Source organism: Talaromyces stipitatus, genomic scaffold (assembly GCF_000003125.1).
Source record: "Talaromyces stipitatus ATCC 10500 scf_1105507295527 genomic scaffold, whole genome shotgun sequence".
Classification (NCBI taxonomy): domain Eukaryota; kingdom Fungi; phylum Ascomycota; class Eurotiomycetes; order Eurotiales; family Trichocomaceae; genus Talaromyces; species Talaromyces stipitatus.
This window is the reverse complement of record NW_002990114.1, coordinates 3,673,428-3,686,619: the sequence shown is the minus strand read 5'-3', so window position 1 is coordinate 3,686,619 and position 13,192 is coordinate 3,673,428. Positions and strand designations below refer to the sequence as shown.

At 46.9% G+C, this 13,192-nt stretch overlaps 4 protein-coding genes across 4 annotated transcripts, besides 1 other annotated feature; 1 reads left to right on the top strand and 3 right to left on the bottom strand.

Annotated features, from left to right (window-relative positions):
- Positions 1-1,086: 1,086 nt before the first annotated feature.
- TSTA_093840 (uncharacterized protein) lies at positions 1,087-3,629 on the bottom strand (the record flags this gene model as incomplete). The annotated part of the gene is made up of 3 exons (XM_002479056.1): positions 1,087-3,296; positions 3,352-3,476; positions 3,532-3,629. The coding sequence occupies 3 exons, from the start codon at positions 3,627-3,629 to the stop codon at positions 1,087-1,089; spliced, it is 2,433 nt and encodes an 810-aa protein (XP_002479101.1).
- A 589-nt stretch (positions 3,630-4,218) lies between these two features.
- Positions 4,219-4,251: a sequence feature (AT_rich).
- Positions 4,252-4,446: 195 nt separating this feature from the next.
- TSTA_093830 (ribosome biogenesis protein Urb1, putative) lies at positions 4,447-8,040 on the bottom strand (the record flags this gene model as incomplete). Its single annotated transcript, XM_002479055.1, has 5 exons — positions 4,447-4,758; positions 4,808-5,134; positions 5,190-5,998; positions 6,053-7,831; positions 7,881-8,040. 5 exons carry the CDS (start codon positions 8,038-8,040, stop codon positions 4,447-4,449), a joined length of 3,387 nt encoding a protein of 1,128 aa, XP_002479100.1.
- A 290-nt stretch (positions 8,041-8,330) lies between these two features.
- Positions 8,331-12,029, bottom strand: TSTA_093820 (RNA helicase-like splicing factor (HRH1), putative; the record flags this gene model as incomplete). The annotated part of the gene is made up of 2 exons (XM_002479054.1): positions 8,331-9,301; positions 9,332-12,029. 2 exons carry the CDS (start codon positions 12,027-12,029, stop codon positions 8,331-8,333), a joined length of 3,669 nt encoding a protein of 1,222 aa, XP_002479099.1.
- Positions 12,030-12,280: 251 nt separating this feature from the next.
- On the top strand, positions 12,281-13,173 carry TSTA_093810 (G-patch domain protein, putative; the record flags this gene model as incomplete). Its single annotated transcript, XM_002479053.1, has 2 exons — positions 12,281-13,118; positions 13,151-13,173. 2 exons carry the CDS (start codon positions 12,281-12,283, stop codon positions 13,171-13,173), a joined length of 861 nt encoding a protein of 286 aa, XP_002479098.1.
- Between the last annotated feature and the right edge of the window lie 19 nt (positions 13,174-13,192).

Below are 13,192 nucleotides of genomic sequence, written 5' to 3'. Positions count from 1 at the left end.
GATACCTCTTTTGACATATTTCCGATCAACTTCTTCTTCCCTTTATCGAATTGGATTGGAACGGTTGGATGGAATTGGGATTGGGATTGTATCAAAAAGTTGTTCCTTGCCCTATGTGTTTTCTGATTTTGTACATGTCACACCTTGACATCCTCCACCACCATCTATGAGTCCGGTGGTACGTTTCTCCTTGTCATGATGATCTATGATTTTTATTTGTCTGTTTAAGCCAGGGATCGGCGTGTGTTATTTTCTCTTAAGCTTATGAGTTGGCGGTATCTATGGAAGGAATTCTACGTATTTATACGATTCTACTTATATTCTGCTTTTGACCGGCTGGTGTTAGGGATTTCTTTCCTTGGACTACCTACTTATACATCTTGTCTAGATAAACTACATTGGTATATTTATATACATTTATTAAGGAGAAGGAATGGCATCAAAATCATGATCGTATTTGTAACCGTCCTTTCATCCATTAGCTAACTGACTAGCTACCGACATACGACCCAGGAAAATAAATGATATCTGCTACATACATAAATGGCAATACAAACGTATCAATATGATGAGCATAAATCAGTCCAATCCAATCCAATCCATGGTATCAAATTGAAACGTGTTGGGTTCAGAGTTCAAGCCAGGAACGAACGCTGTTTACGCTTTCTGATCGGTGTTTGAATAGAAATCAGAAAGAAGAAAGCAGTTCAGGAAATGTGGATATCTTGAGTAATGAGAAATATTTCAAGAAGAGAAGAAGAAACAAGAAAAGGGGTTAAACAGGTTGAATAGAGAAAGAGAAGGCAAGTCCAAAGCAACCTTGGAAGGTTTCATCCGTATGACAATACAACGTAATGAAGAAATGTAAAAATAATATAATATCAGAGAAGCGGATCAGCAAATAAAAGAGTGACTGGATTGTAATTGTCATCGTTAAGACTGATTGATACATGAATGAAAGCCTTGCCTAGTTCAAAGGTCGAGTAGGCGTAGCCGGTGGTAATGAATAAGCGACATACAGCTCATAAATAAGAGATGCCTTCTTTCTGTCAATACATAAATACGTAAACCAGGAATTCGACCGATTTAACGGAACTGTCCTGGTCCTCCACCGAGCATCGCCCCGCGTCCATCACCGCCATTGGCATGAGCAAGCATCTCCAAAAGATGTCTGGAAGATGGTGGTGGTCCACCAGAGGATCCACCGTTAAAGCCAGTTCCACCGTTATTGAGTATTACTTCATGATTGTGTGGTCCAGGCATGAATCCACCGGATGGAGGTGGTGGAGGAGGAGGGCCGTTCATGCTCATGTATCCGGGTGGAGGCATCATGCCTGGCGGAAGGCCAAAATTTGCTCCAGAGCCGCCGCGAATAAATGGCGGACTGTCATTTGAAAGAGGTGGAGGGGGCATGTTTCCTCCGTGCATTGACATTGGACCTCCCATAAAGTTTGGATTGATACCCTTGTTCGGGTTGGGGATACCTGGTGGTGGCCCTAAGGCTCCTTGTTGAGGCGGCATTTGTCCTGCCCATCCTGGAAGAGGGCCAGGAGGCATTTGTCCAAACCCTGGAGGTCGTGGAATGCCCATGTGAGAAGGAGGTAGTTGAGGGTCTCGTCCGGCGCCAGGAGTAGGTCCTTGCGCACCTTGCGAACCACCAGCGAAAGGAATGTCATCAAAGTATTGCATCTGCGGGGGACCATTCACTGGATGTTTTCTCACTTGCTGTTCTTTGTCCGGTCGCTGCATGTTGGCAATTGCAGGATCATCCAAAAATGGCTGATTACTTGGTCCTTTCTGCATACCCTGTGGCCGCGATAGAAGATCGGGTACATTCAAAATACCAGGAGTGTGATGACCGCTCTGACCCAAATGCGATGGTGGCGGTGCGTTTCCATGCGACATTGTCGGAGAAGACACATTCACCTGCTGCATGAGCCGGAGTAGATTCTCGCGATCTTGAAAATGTGCCTGCGGGTCCCGAGGTAGCATACCTTCCATTCCTGGAGGAGGATGCATAGACCGAGGAGTAGTAGTTTCTTGTCCAGCTAGCAGCTCATCCGGTCGATTCACTGCGTTCCTAGTCGGGGATGGTAAACCAGGAGGGGGTGTCGGTCGGCCTTGGTCACGCATTACATACGACGGTGGACGAGGCTGTTGAGAGCTGTCCACTTGAGGAGTTGTGTTGCGTGACTTGCTGCCTCCAAGCATCTGAAGAATACGCTGAAAGCCTTCCTGGTCAGCATCAGTGGACGCCGGACGATCAGGATGGGCAATAGCTTGAACTGGATCCGGTGCCTTAGCCAACGTGTCTGGCGGCGGACTGAACAATCCTGCAAATCTGGACGATTTTGCTGTCTTGGCGGCAGCAGATTCTTTCCTAGCAAATTCAAGAGGATTCGGCGAAGCTACGGCTTCAGGCGCAGATTGTTTATTCTCGCCGAGTATTCCAAAGAACTTCCCAAAGCCCGCATCAACTGGTAAATGACCCTTACTGGTTGCAAACAGCTCTCCATCCAAGCGGTTCGCCTCTGTCTTTCGAACATCCGGACTGGCCTGCTCTGGCGTAGCATCTCTTTTCTCCTCGGTCTGCGCTGGGTTGGACGAGCCTGCTTTCATTCTCTCCTTCCACCGCTGGAAATCCTCTTGGGTATGAGCCTGCTTTGGTTCATCCCGGTCTGTAGAGTCCATCCACTCAGGATCTTGTTCTACTCTAGTCCCCCGGTTCCAGTCACGATCAGGCAGTTGTCTGTCACGTCTCCATTCCCGCTCTCGCATAAAAGGCTTTTCTTCATCAAGTGGTACGCCATCACCACCTGCTCCCTCATCTCGGAACCAGCTTTGCTCGTGTCTTCCTCGAGGTGCATCCTTTTTGATATAACGTCCATCCTTCTCGAAACGCCCTTCCTTCTCAAATCGACCATCCTTATCTTTCGGGTTTCTGCTCAGGCCATTCTCGTCTTGTTTATCCCGCGCTTCCCATCTGTTCGTATCTCCGTTGCGCCTCGGTCGTTGATCACCTTCTTCTTGACCAAATGTGCGACGAGGTCGGCCGGCGTTCCAGTCCTCGCGATCATTTCGACGACCATTGGGACCTCCAAACCTACCGTCGCGCTTGTCTAGATCTACTCCTTCTCTTTCTTTTGAGAGTTTGTCTCGAAAGGTGAAGCGATCGCCTTTACCTTCTTCAGTGTCATTGTATCTTGTAGTACGCTCGGTATTGTCATAACTGCTTTTGCCATGAATTCGCGAAGCGGACGCAAATGCTGTCTTCGGAGGTCCTAAAACAATATCCTCTAAAATAAAATCAATACTGTCTCGTAACATTCAAGTGGCTCTGAAGAAGTATACCTGAATTCGAGTTCCTTGAAATATGCCGAGACTCTCCAAATAAACTCGGTCTTCGCTGTGTAGTTGTGCTATCAGTCTGATTCTCACGATGATTCGGCTTTCGAGTCGCCGGATCGGAGATTGGCCTACATATCATCATGGTCAGCTGCTGCTTCAGAAAACATAAACTATTTGTCCTACCCCATCCATTCTTCAATTGGTGGTAATTTATCAGGCTTCGTGACTAGCGGAGAATCGCGAAGCCATAACAGCTCCTCGATTTCATAGCGGCGCGCCATAGGAGATCGCCAGCGAAATGAAATCAGTATAGGAAATTCAGTGGGTGAAGTATTTTTAAGACACTGTCATGGTAATAGTGTGGTCGTTTAGCGTAGCAGGATTTTTGATATCAAGTTCCTTCGTTCGGTCGTTCATTCATTCATCCAACGGTGCGATTGAATCATGCAACTAATTCGTGCGAAATCCTTGGAGCAATACTGCTCCAAGAAGGAGTCAAGAATGTGAGAAACTTGTATAAATAGCGCAAGATTCGTGGCGAGGTGTCAGGTGTGGTCGGTTCAGAAGCGATGGTCCAAATGTGAATATGTCGATGTAGGCGGTCAGATCGATGCAGGGTCTTTTTCCACTCGGCAAAAGATTGAATGAGGTGGCAACGGGCGACAGCGGGGAAAAGGGGGTCACTACAACGAGGCGCGCAGTATTTCAAGGATAGGTAGTGAGAATAGATGTGGTTGTAGTTTTCTGTCGAGGAAGAGGTGAGGAGTGGTAGAATAAAGAAAGAGGCAAGAGAGAGCGAAAGATTGGGCGGGCAGACTAAGACGGTTGGGTGCACATACCTAAGAACTATTCATTATTTGCACGCAGGTGAAATTATTCTATTTATTTATTTTAATTTATTATCTTCATACTTATAAATATGGAATGAAGCATAAGTTCTTGACAATTTGACTATTGTTCTGTGGCTATTGTCCGTTCAGTGTGTGCTCGAACAAAATATCCATGGGATGATATCTGAACCCTCCGAACATTTAGAAATGCATGTCATGTACTGGTCACTTTCAAACCTCTTCACTCCTGTAAGACTATATTACAGTTTCAACTCATCCCCCCGACTATCGCAGATATCGCCCGACCGCTCCAATTACCCACTCTCTCATGATCACTAGATTCATAAATCGCCTGTGCCAATTCTTTCAACAGAGTCGCATACGCATCGGAACTGGCCACGCAGCTCTGGATCCAGCTGAGAGCTGCAGCGCGGGTTATCAGTGTCGTACCACCACCGACCTGTGTGGCTCGGAATAGGAGATGGAGCACTTTCTTCTTCATTGCCGTATTGGTGGACGGCGCATTGTAAAGTGACAGGATATGCTCGAATACGTTTGCGCGGCGGTAAATGTTGAGGTCCTGTAGTACTACGTTAGACATATCTTTGACGGAAGTCGGTAAAACTCACCTGTGGTGTTTGAAGGCCATTTACTAGCATGTCCAATAGCCAATTCACCTCATCGGAGTGTCCTTCGTCATCTTCAGGTTGATGTAGCAGGATCTGGTCGATCCAATATGATGGGATCTTTTCTACCTCCCACCAGGGCCGTCTTTGAAGATACCGATTGACCTTGCCATACATTTTGTGCAAGGGGTCGTTGAGAACCATCAGACAAGCAACACCGCATTGTCCAGCGACAGTAGGTAGACTAGTCTCGAAGCCTAGTTGATTTACCGTTTCTCGTATCTCTCCTAGAAGAAGGTAGACCGCTCTCCACTCAGTATAATTCGAGTCCTAGCATGTTCCATTAGTAACCAGATATAGCCGTAACAAATTCGCCGCGGCTTACCTTCAGCTTAATCATGAGACGAGAAATGGCAGCAAATGCCTGACGTCGAATCTCCTCATGCTCAGAATGCAAACACAACAAGAGATCGCTAACACGGCCCTGCTCGATCGCAGCATCGATTTCTTCCTTTTCCCACTTATACAGCCCCATGTGATCTTTACTTTCCTTCGGAAGATGACCGAAAATGTCTAGAAGTTCGAGTCCAGCATCAGAAGTGGTGTTTTGTTTTAGTTGCTCACGGGATTGAACATCCTCCATATCATGGTCGTCACCAGCGTCTTCCTTTTCGTCGCCGCCCTTAAGCGCCTTCTTGAATATGGACTTTGTCTTTTTCGTCTCCGAGAGCTCACACAGACCGTCTCGTACATTCTTAAGAGCCTTCTTGTCCTCTCCCGCCGCTTTCAATCGCTTGATCAAAAAAGCTATCCACTTAGCTACCGACTGTTCTCTTTCGGCGTCGTTACCTTTGAGAATGAATGGCCATTGCTCCAGAACGGCAACAACCAAGAGACTCAATGGCGCGCTGTTGTCCTGCAGCAGGTTGGTAGCAAGGTCCTGATAATGAACTGGCTTTTTCGCAATGCGGCAAAGGCAGTTGTCCAAGAACTGTAACGGGGCGGCCAACTCTGCCGGGTCAGATTCCTTGAAACTAGCCACTAAAGCATCAAAGGACCCGGTCGAGCTTGATAGAATCGCTTGCTCAACTAAAACAGTGCCTAATAGATTCTGCAATTCCTTGGTGGATGGCTCGTCACCTGTCTTAAGTGCCACTTTCAAGATACAAGTGAAAGCAGAATAGGGAAAAGATGCTTGGAACTCGTCAGTACATTCAGATTTGACAAGTAGTACGACACAACACTTACCTGGTTGGTGCCACCAGCGCATCGACGCAGAACAATGAGCAATATGTAACGTATTCTGTAGTAGACTCAACGCGGGTTCCGAATCGTCTTCTGAAAGGTTAGAATCATCCAACTGTTCCAGAACCTTGACCATGACGAGCGTCACATCGAAATTCTCTTCTGTAGCGATTGAGGGAACCACATCATGATACGCAGCGATCAACTCCATCACAGCTGCCTGTTGCTGAATGTCTTCGGATGCCGTCCGTCTGAACGTGAGTATGGCATCTCTGATAGGCGAACAGCGCTCGATGAATTCCATAGTGAGCTTTGACGCAGCTTGTTCCCAAAGCGGCTGGTAACGACCATGGTTTCTTTCGAAGCCCTTCAAGACGACCTGGAGCTTGCGAAGGGCGGCTGTGAGAATTCGAACAGCGAATAATGTCACAATCGGGTCACTGGTTTGGTTAAAGCATCTTGTCAAAACCTTGGCGTTGAGTGGACGAGGCATTACGTTTTCAATGGCAATCGAAACAGGGGGAGGAAGTTCAAAGTTCTCTTCCTTTCCACAAAAATTTTTCGGAACAGGAAGTTGAACCGTAGAGAACAAGAATGCAGACTCGCCAAGCCAGGTAGGATTAGATTTTGGTTCAGCCATGAACATAAATCGTTTGGTGAAGAAATCAGCCACAAGTTCAGGCGCAGCTTTGAATATCTCCAGCAAAAGTTCCGTCTGAAGTGTGTCGGATTCTGGACGGAGGACCTGAACAAGGGTGGATAATGCGCCGTTTCGTACGGGGACAGTCTCCTTGTATTTATCCTGATAAAAAGGTGCATCTAGGCCGAGATCGATATAATTCTCATCCTGAGTGATCTCAAGACTGGTATCGCTCGACGGCGGATACCACCCATTCTGTGGCAAGAGGACACCCATTTCAGAAACAGTGCAAATCTGCATCAGCATCCTATGTATCTCAGTTGAGATTGAAATATCTGACTCCTCTTCCTCCTCATTATCCTTATCATATCCATATAAAGTGACTAGCCGCTCCAAGTTCCATTTATTAAAGAATCTCGATTTGGTGATTCGAGGAATTGAGCTGTCGTGAGCGACATTTCGGTCAATCGTCTTGAGAATATCAACGACAAGCTCACGTGGATCACGTCGAATAAACTCCAAAAGAGCTCTTATAACTTTATGCTGCTCGATAAAGTCGACCTTTGCCGGGCCCTGAAGGAAAAGTATATTCGCCAAAACATATCGCTGCGCATTCCTGCGAAGCGTCGATTTCTTGCTAGTACTCGAGATCGTCTCAACTTGACTCCTGCTGGGAGTGAGGAAATGCTCCAGTCGTTTGTATGTAATATCCCGATTCAAATAAACCAATCGAGCAATCGCACCACCATCAAAACTCACAATCTCAGTGAGTAAACGTATACAAGGACTAATCAAATGTTCCTTCATTTTCGGTGCTGATAGACTGCGGTTAATCAAGCGCAATTGCTCCTTTTGCATTAAGGCCTTGCACAGACTGACGCCGAATTCACGAAACTCAAGTCTGGTCGAAATGATTTTTAAGAGTTGAGCGAGCACCGAGGGGGCAATCACAAGGATATTCTCGTGATTAGAGCTTTCTGCAAAATTCCATGTTTGGAGAAGATCTCTGAGACACACTCCATCTTCGAGTTTAGGGATCTGCGAATCGCAGTATGTTTTCAGAATTTGGTACTTTTTTTCCTTGTCAGCTTCTACCTCCGCTTGATGGATGGATGATAAAAAGTCTTTGAATGCATTCAAGCCTGCAGTCGTCAGCAATCGAATCAAATAGTACGATAAAATAGAGTTCACCTCGAAGAGCATCCAATTTAGCATCCTGTCGAAAAAAGAGCAAATCATGAAGCTGTTTATGAGATGCGATTTCAAGCGCCCCATTAGTGGGAGGCTGATTCCCATCTGTAGATATTTTCCGTCTCTTGTTCCTATGCTCTGGTGAGAATCCTGGTGCCATGATGATTGTCTAAAGACGCTTGTTCAGGTTGGGGAGTTGTTGGATCAGACATGTTCAAAGATCAAGAAGCATCAAAAATATTTTGGACTGATTGCGCTATCAAACTTCGGGATAATATGATTGGCTGTGAAGTACCTATCAGCTCCACTTTGAAGGCTCGGGTTTCTTAACCCTAACCCTCAGTTTGCTTTAGTTTGCTTGGAATTGCTACAACTCGTTCATATCTGATAATCGAAAACAATAACTCTTCTGGTATATATTCGCAAGATGACTAAAATACAAGTAAAAGTCTAACCCCAAGTACCTCCACCTCCACCACGACCCTGTCTCCGTTGTGCAGAGAGTCGCCAGTCGTCTTGACCAGCAAATTTGTTGTGTAAAGGCTGAATTCGCTCAGCTTTCTTCCGTTTCGAGAGACGATCTGTCGGTGCCACTTTGAAGAATGTCGGTGCTGCTTCCACGAGCCATTTCGGCTCTATGGCTGTGACTGTCGTCATGTATTCTCGAGTCGTAAGAACCAACTCATTGTAGATAACGTGCTCGGCTGGTTTACCGAACAATGCCGAATTCGGATGAAGATACACAGGTGTACCCTCAATAAGAGTTTTGTAACCTTCCTGAGGGTCTTTGCGGGCTGCGTTTCGAAAGAATCCTGTGCACAAGGCCAAGCGTACTTTGGTGGTATCCCTACCGCAAGAAACGATTTTATGACGATATCGTTCCATGATGCCCACAAGCTGCTTTCTAACATCTTGCGCACGACGCATTTGCCGAGCCTGTATGAAGTTCTCAAAGCACCATGCATTATTGAAATTGGATTGCTTCCAAGCATTGTAGACATTCAACAATGTGAGATGATCACCGTGGGGATCATGGAACTTGGCCTTCTTTTGGTCCGCTTGCTGCTGTTTCTCCTTAGGTCTGTAAAAAACCGATGTAACCGAAAGCATCGCAACAATAGTCAATATCTCTTCAGAACATCCCATATCAACAGAGGCAAGAAGGACTTTTGCCAAACTAGGCTCCATAGGAAAATCTGCCATTTTCCGGCCTAAACGGGTCAAGAGACCTTCATCATCCAAAGCTGACAATGCGTACAATTCCTCAAGAGCCGTGAGTGTAGTGTTAACTGAAGGCGGTGAGAAGAAATCGAAGCCCAATATGTCGTTGATTCCCATAGCCTTGAGCATGAGAATCGTGTGTGCCAAGTTTTTACGTTGAATCTCAGGAACAGAGGTCGGTAGCATTTCTGATTGGTAGGCTGCCTCGGTATACAACCTAAAGCACTTACCAGGTCCTGTTCTCCCAGCTCGTCCAGCTCGTTGCTTCGCTTGAGCTTGAGAAATAGGCGTCACAACTAATGCATCCATTCCCTTTGATGGATCATAGACACTCTCTTTGACGAATCCAGGATCAATGACATAATAAATACCATCAATCGTAATAGAGGTTTCCGCAATATTCGTAGCAATAACCACTTTCCGCCCACCCGGAGGCGCCGGCTCGAAGATTCTACTTTGCATTTCACTGGGCAAAGCCGAATAGACGGGTAGGATAACAAGTTCAGGAACGCTAGGACCTAGGGCTTTCATTCGCTCATACAGGATCTCGCAACTTGTGTCGATTTCTTCCTGTCCTGTCAAAAAGAGCAGAATATCACCAGGGGGTTCCGTAAGATGGATCTGCATGACTGAAACGAGAGCAGCATCCAGATAGTCGCTTTCCGGCTCTCGACTATACAAAATCTCGACCGGGTAAGTACGACCCGGGATCGAAAATATGGGACATCCGAAAAAGTACTCCGAAAACTTGTCTGCATCAAGCGTGGCAGAAGTCACGATGACCTTCAAGTCCGGACGCCGTTTCACAGTCTTCTTCAACAGGCCAAAAAGGATATCTGTTGAGATCGTTCTCTCGTGAGCCTCATCCAAAATACAAACGCTATATCGCTTGAGATCTGGGTCAACCAGAATCTCTCTCTCTAACATTCCGTCCGTCATGTATTTGATCCTCGTTTTGGGGCTTGTGCAATCTTCGAAACGTATGGTATACCCAACCTCCTCACCTAACTTGCAATTAACTTCTTCTGCAACACGTTTTGCAACAGACATTGCAGCTACACGACGTGGTTGTGTGCATCCTATGATACCATTATTCGCATAACCAGCCTCCGCAAGATACTGCGTCATTTGAGTCGTCTTTCCAGACCCAGTCTCGCCCACAACAATCAAGAACTGGTTATCTCGCACAGCATCGAGTAGTTGCTGTCTAAATTGGAAGACAGGCAGGCTCTCTCGTTGCTCTTTGATGCTGAGGTTTGTCCTTTTGCCCATGGAGACGTTTTTGCCCTGGGTGACCGCCTTCCATTCGGGGACAGCGGCATCAGATTTGACATCGGGCGCCTTGCGGAGATCAGCTGCGAATCTTCTTTGTTCTGGATCAGCCATAGGATCCTCCCATTGTGCATTGAGATCGATATCAGCTGCTTGCTCTGCTGCTTTTTCAGCTGCTTCTTGTTGTCGTAGTTCTCGACGTTCTTTGGCCAGGTTTGTACCGGCCATGGCTGCGCGATTCAAGGATCCATCGGGTGCCTTAACAACCCTAATGGGTGAGAGTTCCAATGACTGTTTCGTCTGACCAGCAAGGAAAGGCGGTTCCTCGTCACGAACCTCGATATCGATATCTTCTTCCTCCTCAAACTCGCCTTCACCGGCCAAAGTAGCGTGATATTCCTCGTCAATATCGGGGTAGTCTGCTGCCGATACAGCTCCCGAGGCAATGAGCTGCTTGATCTCCCATCGTTCCGGAGAGGTCAGTCTCTTCTTGTTCCTAAACTGTTTTCTGTCGTAATCTCCTTCGATGACTGGGACGTCAGAACTGAGGTTTCCATAGCGATCCTTGCCATCAGAGCCAGACAATCTCTCCATATTGGCCCCTGAAGCAAGCCGCTTTTCAGGAATCAGGTCCCGTCCGGTAACCTGGTCGACTTCTTTCATTGAAAGTCCAATCCTCGTACCCTGTATGCTAATAACCTTGACCTTAACTGGTTGACCCCTGGACACAAGGTCAGAAGGATGGTTGACACGGGCACCTTCTTGCATTGCCGAAACATGCACGAGTCCATCCACTTTTCCTCTGACACCTTGTAGATTCACGAATGCTCCAAAGTCTTTGATGCCTGTGACGCGACCATCATAAATCTTATGAAGAACAGGTTGATCGTCTATTTCAGGGGTTGGGGGTCGACGGAAATAGTCATCATCTTGATCTCGCCTCGATCGGCGTTCATATCCGTTTTTGTATCCGTTCCGTCTCTCCTTTCTGTCATATCGCTCCCTATCATCCGTATCTTTTCTGTGTCTCTCGCGCGGTTCAGGGCTGCGTGATCGAGAGGTCGACTTACGTCTATCTCTATTTCGTCGATACGTGGTAGAATCGTAATCTCCGTAATCCGGACTTCTGCTGCGTTTCCTGCTTGGCTTAGTAGCTTGCGACGACTCATGACGGTCTTCCCTCGACTTCCCAGCAAGACCTTCCAACATCGCAAACGTATCATCCATAGCACCTGCGCGCGCATCGTTCTCCGTAACAGTGCCATTTTTTGCAGCAGTCGTCGGCTCCTCGTCATCCCAAGTCTGAACTTTATCCGGAATCGCCAATCCCTTGAAAATCCGCGCTTTTTTCTCCATAGCATTTAACGCCTCCATATCATTGTCAACTTCACGGTTGCCCGAATCCATTCCTTTCTTCGACTTGTACTTGGGATGCATCGTCACAACCAGCCGATCAATACTCTCAATCAAACTAGGCGGAAACTCCGCCCCGAGTGCGTCGAGTTCATTCTTAAAATCCGCAAACGACTTGCATTTGAGGTGCTGGTCGATAATGAATTCGGCTAGTGTTTTGTCATTGATTCCGAGATGGTTCTGGAGTTCGGTGGTCACTCGCGAGACCAGCGAGAATAGTTCCAAGGATTCGAGATCATCCATTTTGTCTGGTTGAATGGTTGATCGCACATCCACCGGAATGGTGGGATGAGGTCGTAAATGTGAAGACCTTAAAAGAACGTGTTTGCTGTTCTGACAGTTCTGACAAGCCAAGTCCGTGGAAGGCGTGGCGGAAAAATCATTGGCGGCAATCTGAGCTTCCTGCGCCACAGCGATAAGATAAGCCGCATTACCATCGCGAACCTTCAACTACCTTCACTTTTCATTCATATTACTTATGGCGAGGAATAACGATGGCGCAGCCAAATTACGATGATGAGGACTACTTTGTACCGCTTGAAGACCAACGCATATTCGGAGCGGGAATAAAAAGAAAGCGTGTCCCTTTCGTTCGAGCATCTGACGATCTCCATGCGACAACAACGACTGCTCCTTTGAATAATAAATCAGCACGCAGTGTTGCAGACATATATTCGGCAATTGTGCTGTCTAAGAAGCACAAAAAGGATACAAATAATGAGAATATACAGGAAAAGACTCCTGTAGCAGAGTCGGAGGACGATGTTCCCACTGCGCCCATTGCGACGACATCGAAGACTACGATCAACAGTCAACAAACAACTGAAACACAGCAAGACACTCTCACAATCGCTAAGGGGTATATGTGCGAAATATGCAATCTGCCAGTTACACAAACGACAGAGAACAATAATGACTCCGATGCAGTTGAGGCGACAAGCATAAAACCCCACGAAGCTTCAATGGTCCACCAAATCTGTCTTCAACACTCCCATCCACCATCCCATCTCGACCGTACCCGCCACGGCCTCCGATATCTCACATCCTACGGCTGGGATCCCGATAGTCGTACCGGACTAGGCGTAGAAGGTCGAACCGGTATCCTCCAACCTATCAAACCCAAAGCGAAAGCAAACACTTCCGGCTTGGGGCTCACGGCCGAAGACGAAAACGCTATCGCAACAAGGAATAATTTACGAAAACAGCAACAGGAACAGCGGCAGAGACTTAATGCAAAACAGGTTCGCCAGGGCCAGTTGGTGGATAAGAAGAAAGGGGAGAAGTTACGGGAGTTGTTTTATGCTAGTGATGATATTCAGCGATATTTGGGTGGTGGATGAATTGACCAACAAACATATATATAGAACAGTCTTCAGGTTTCCTATAGAATCTTACTTATGGTTCAT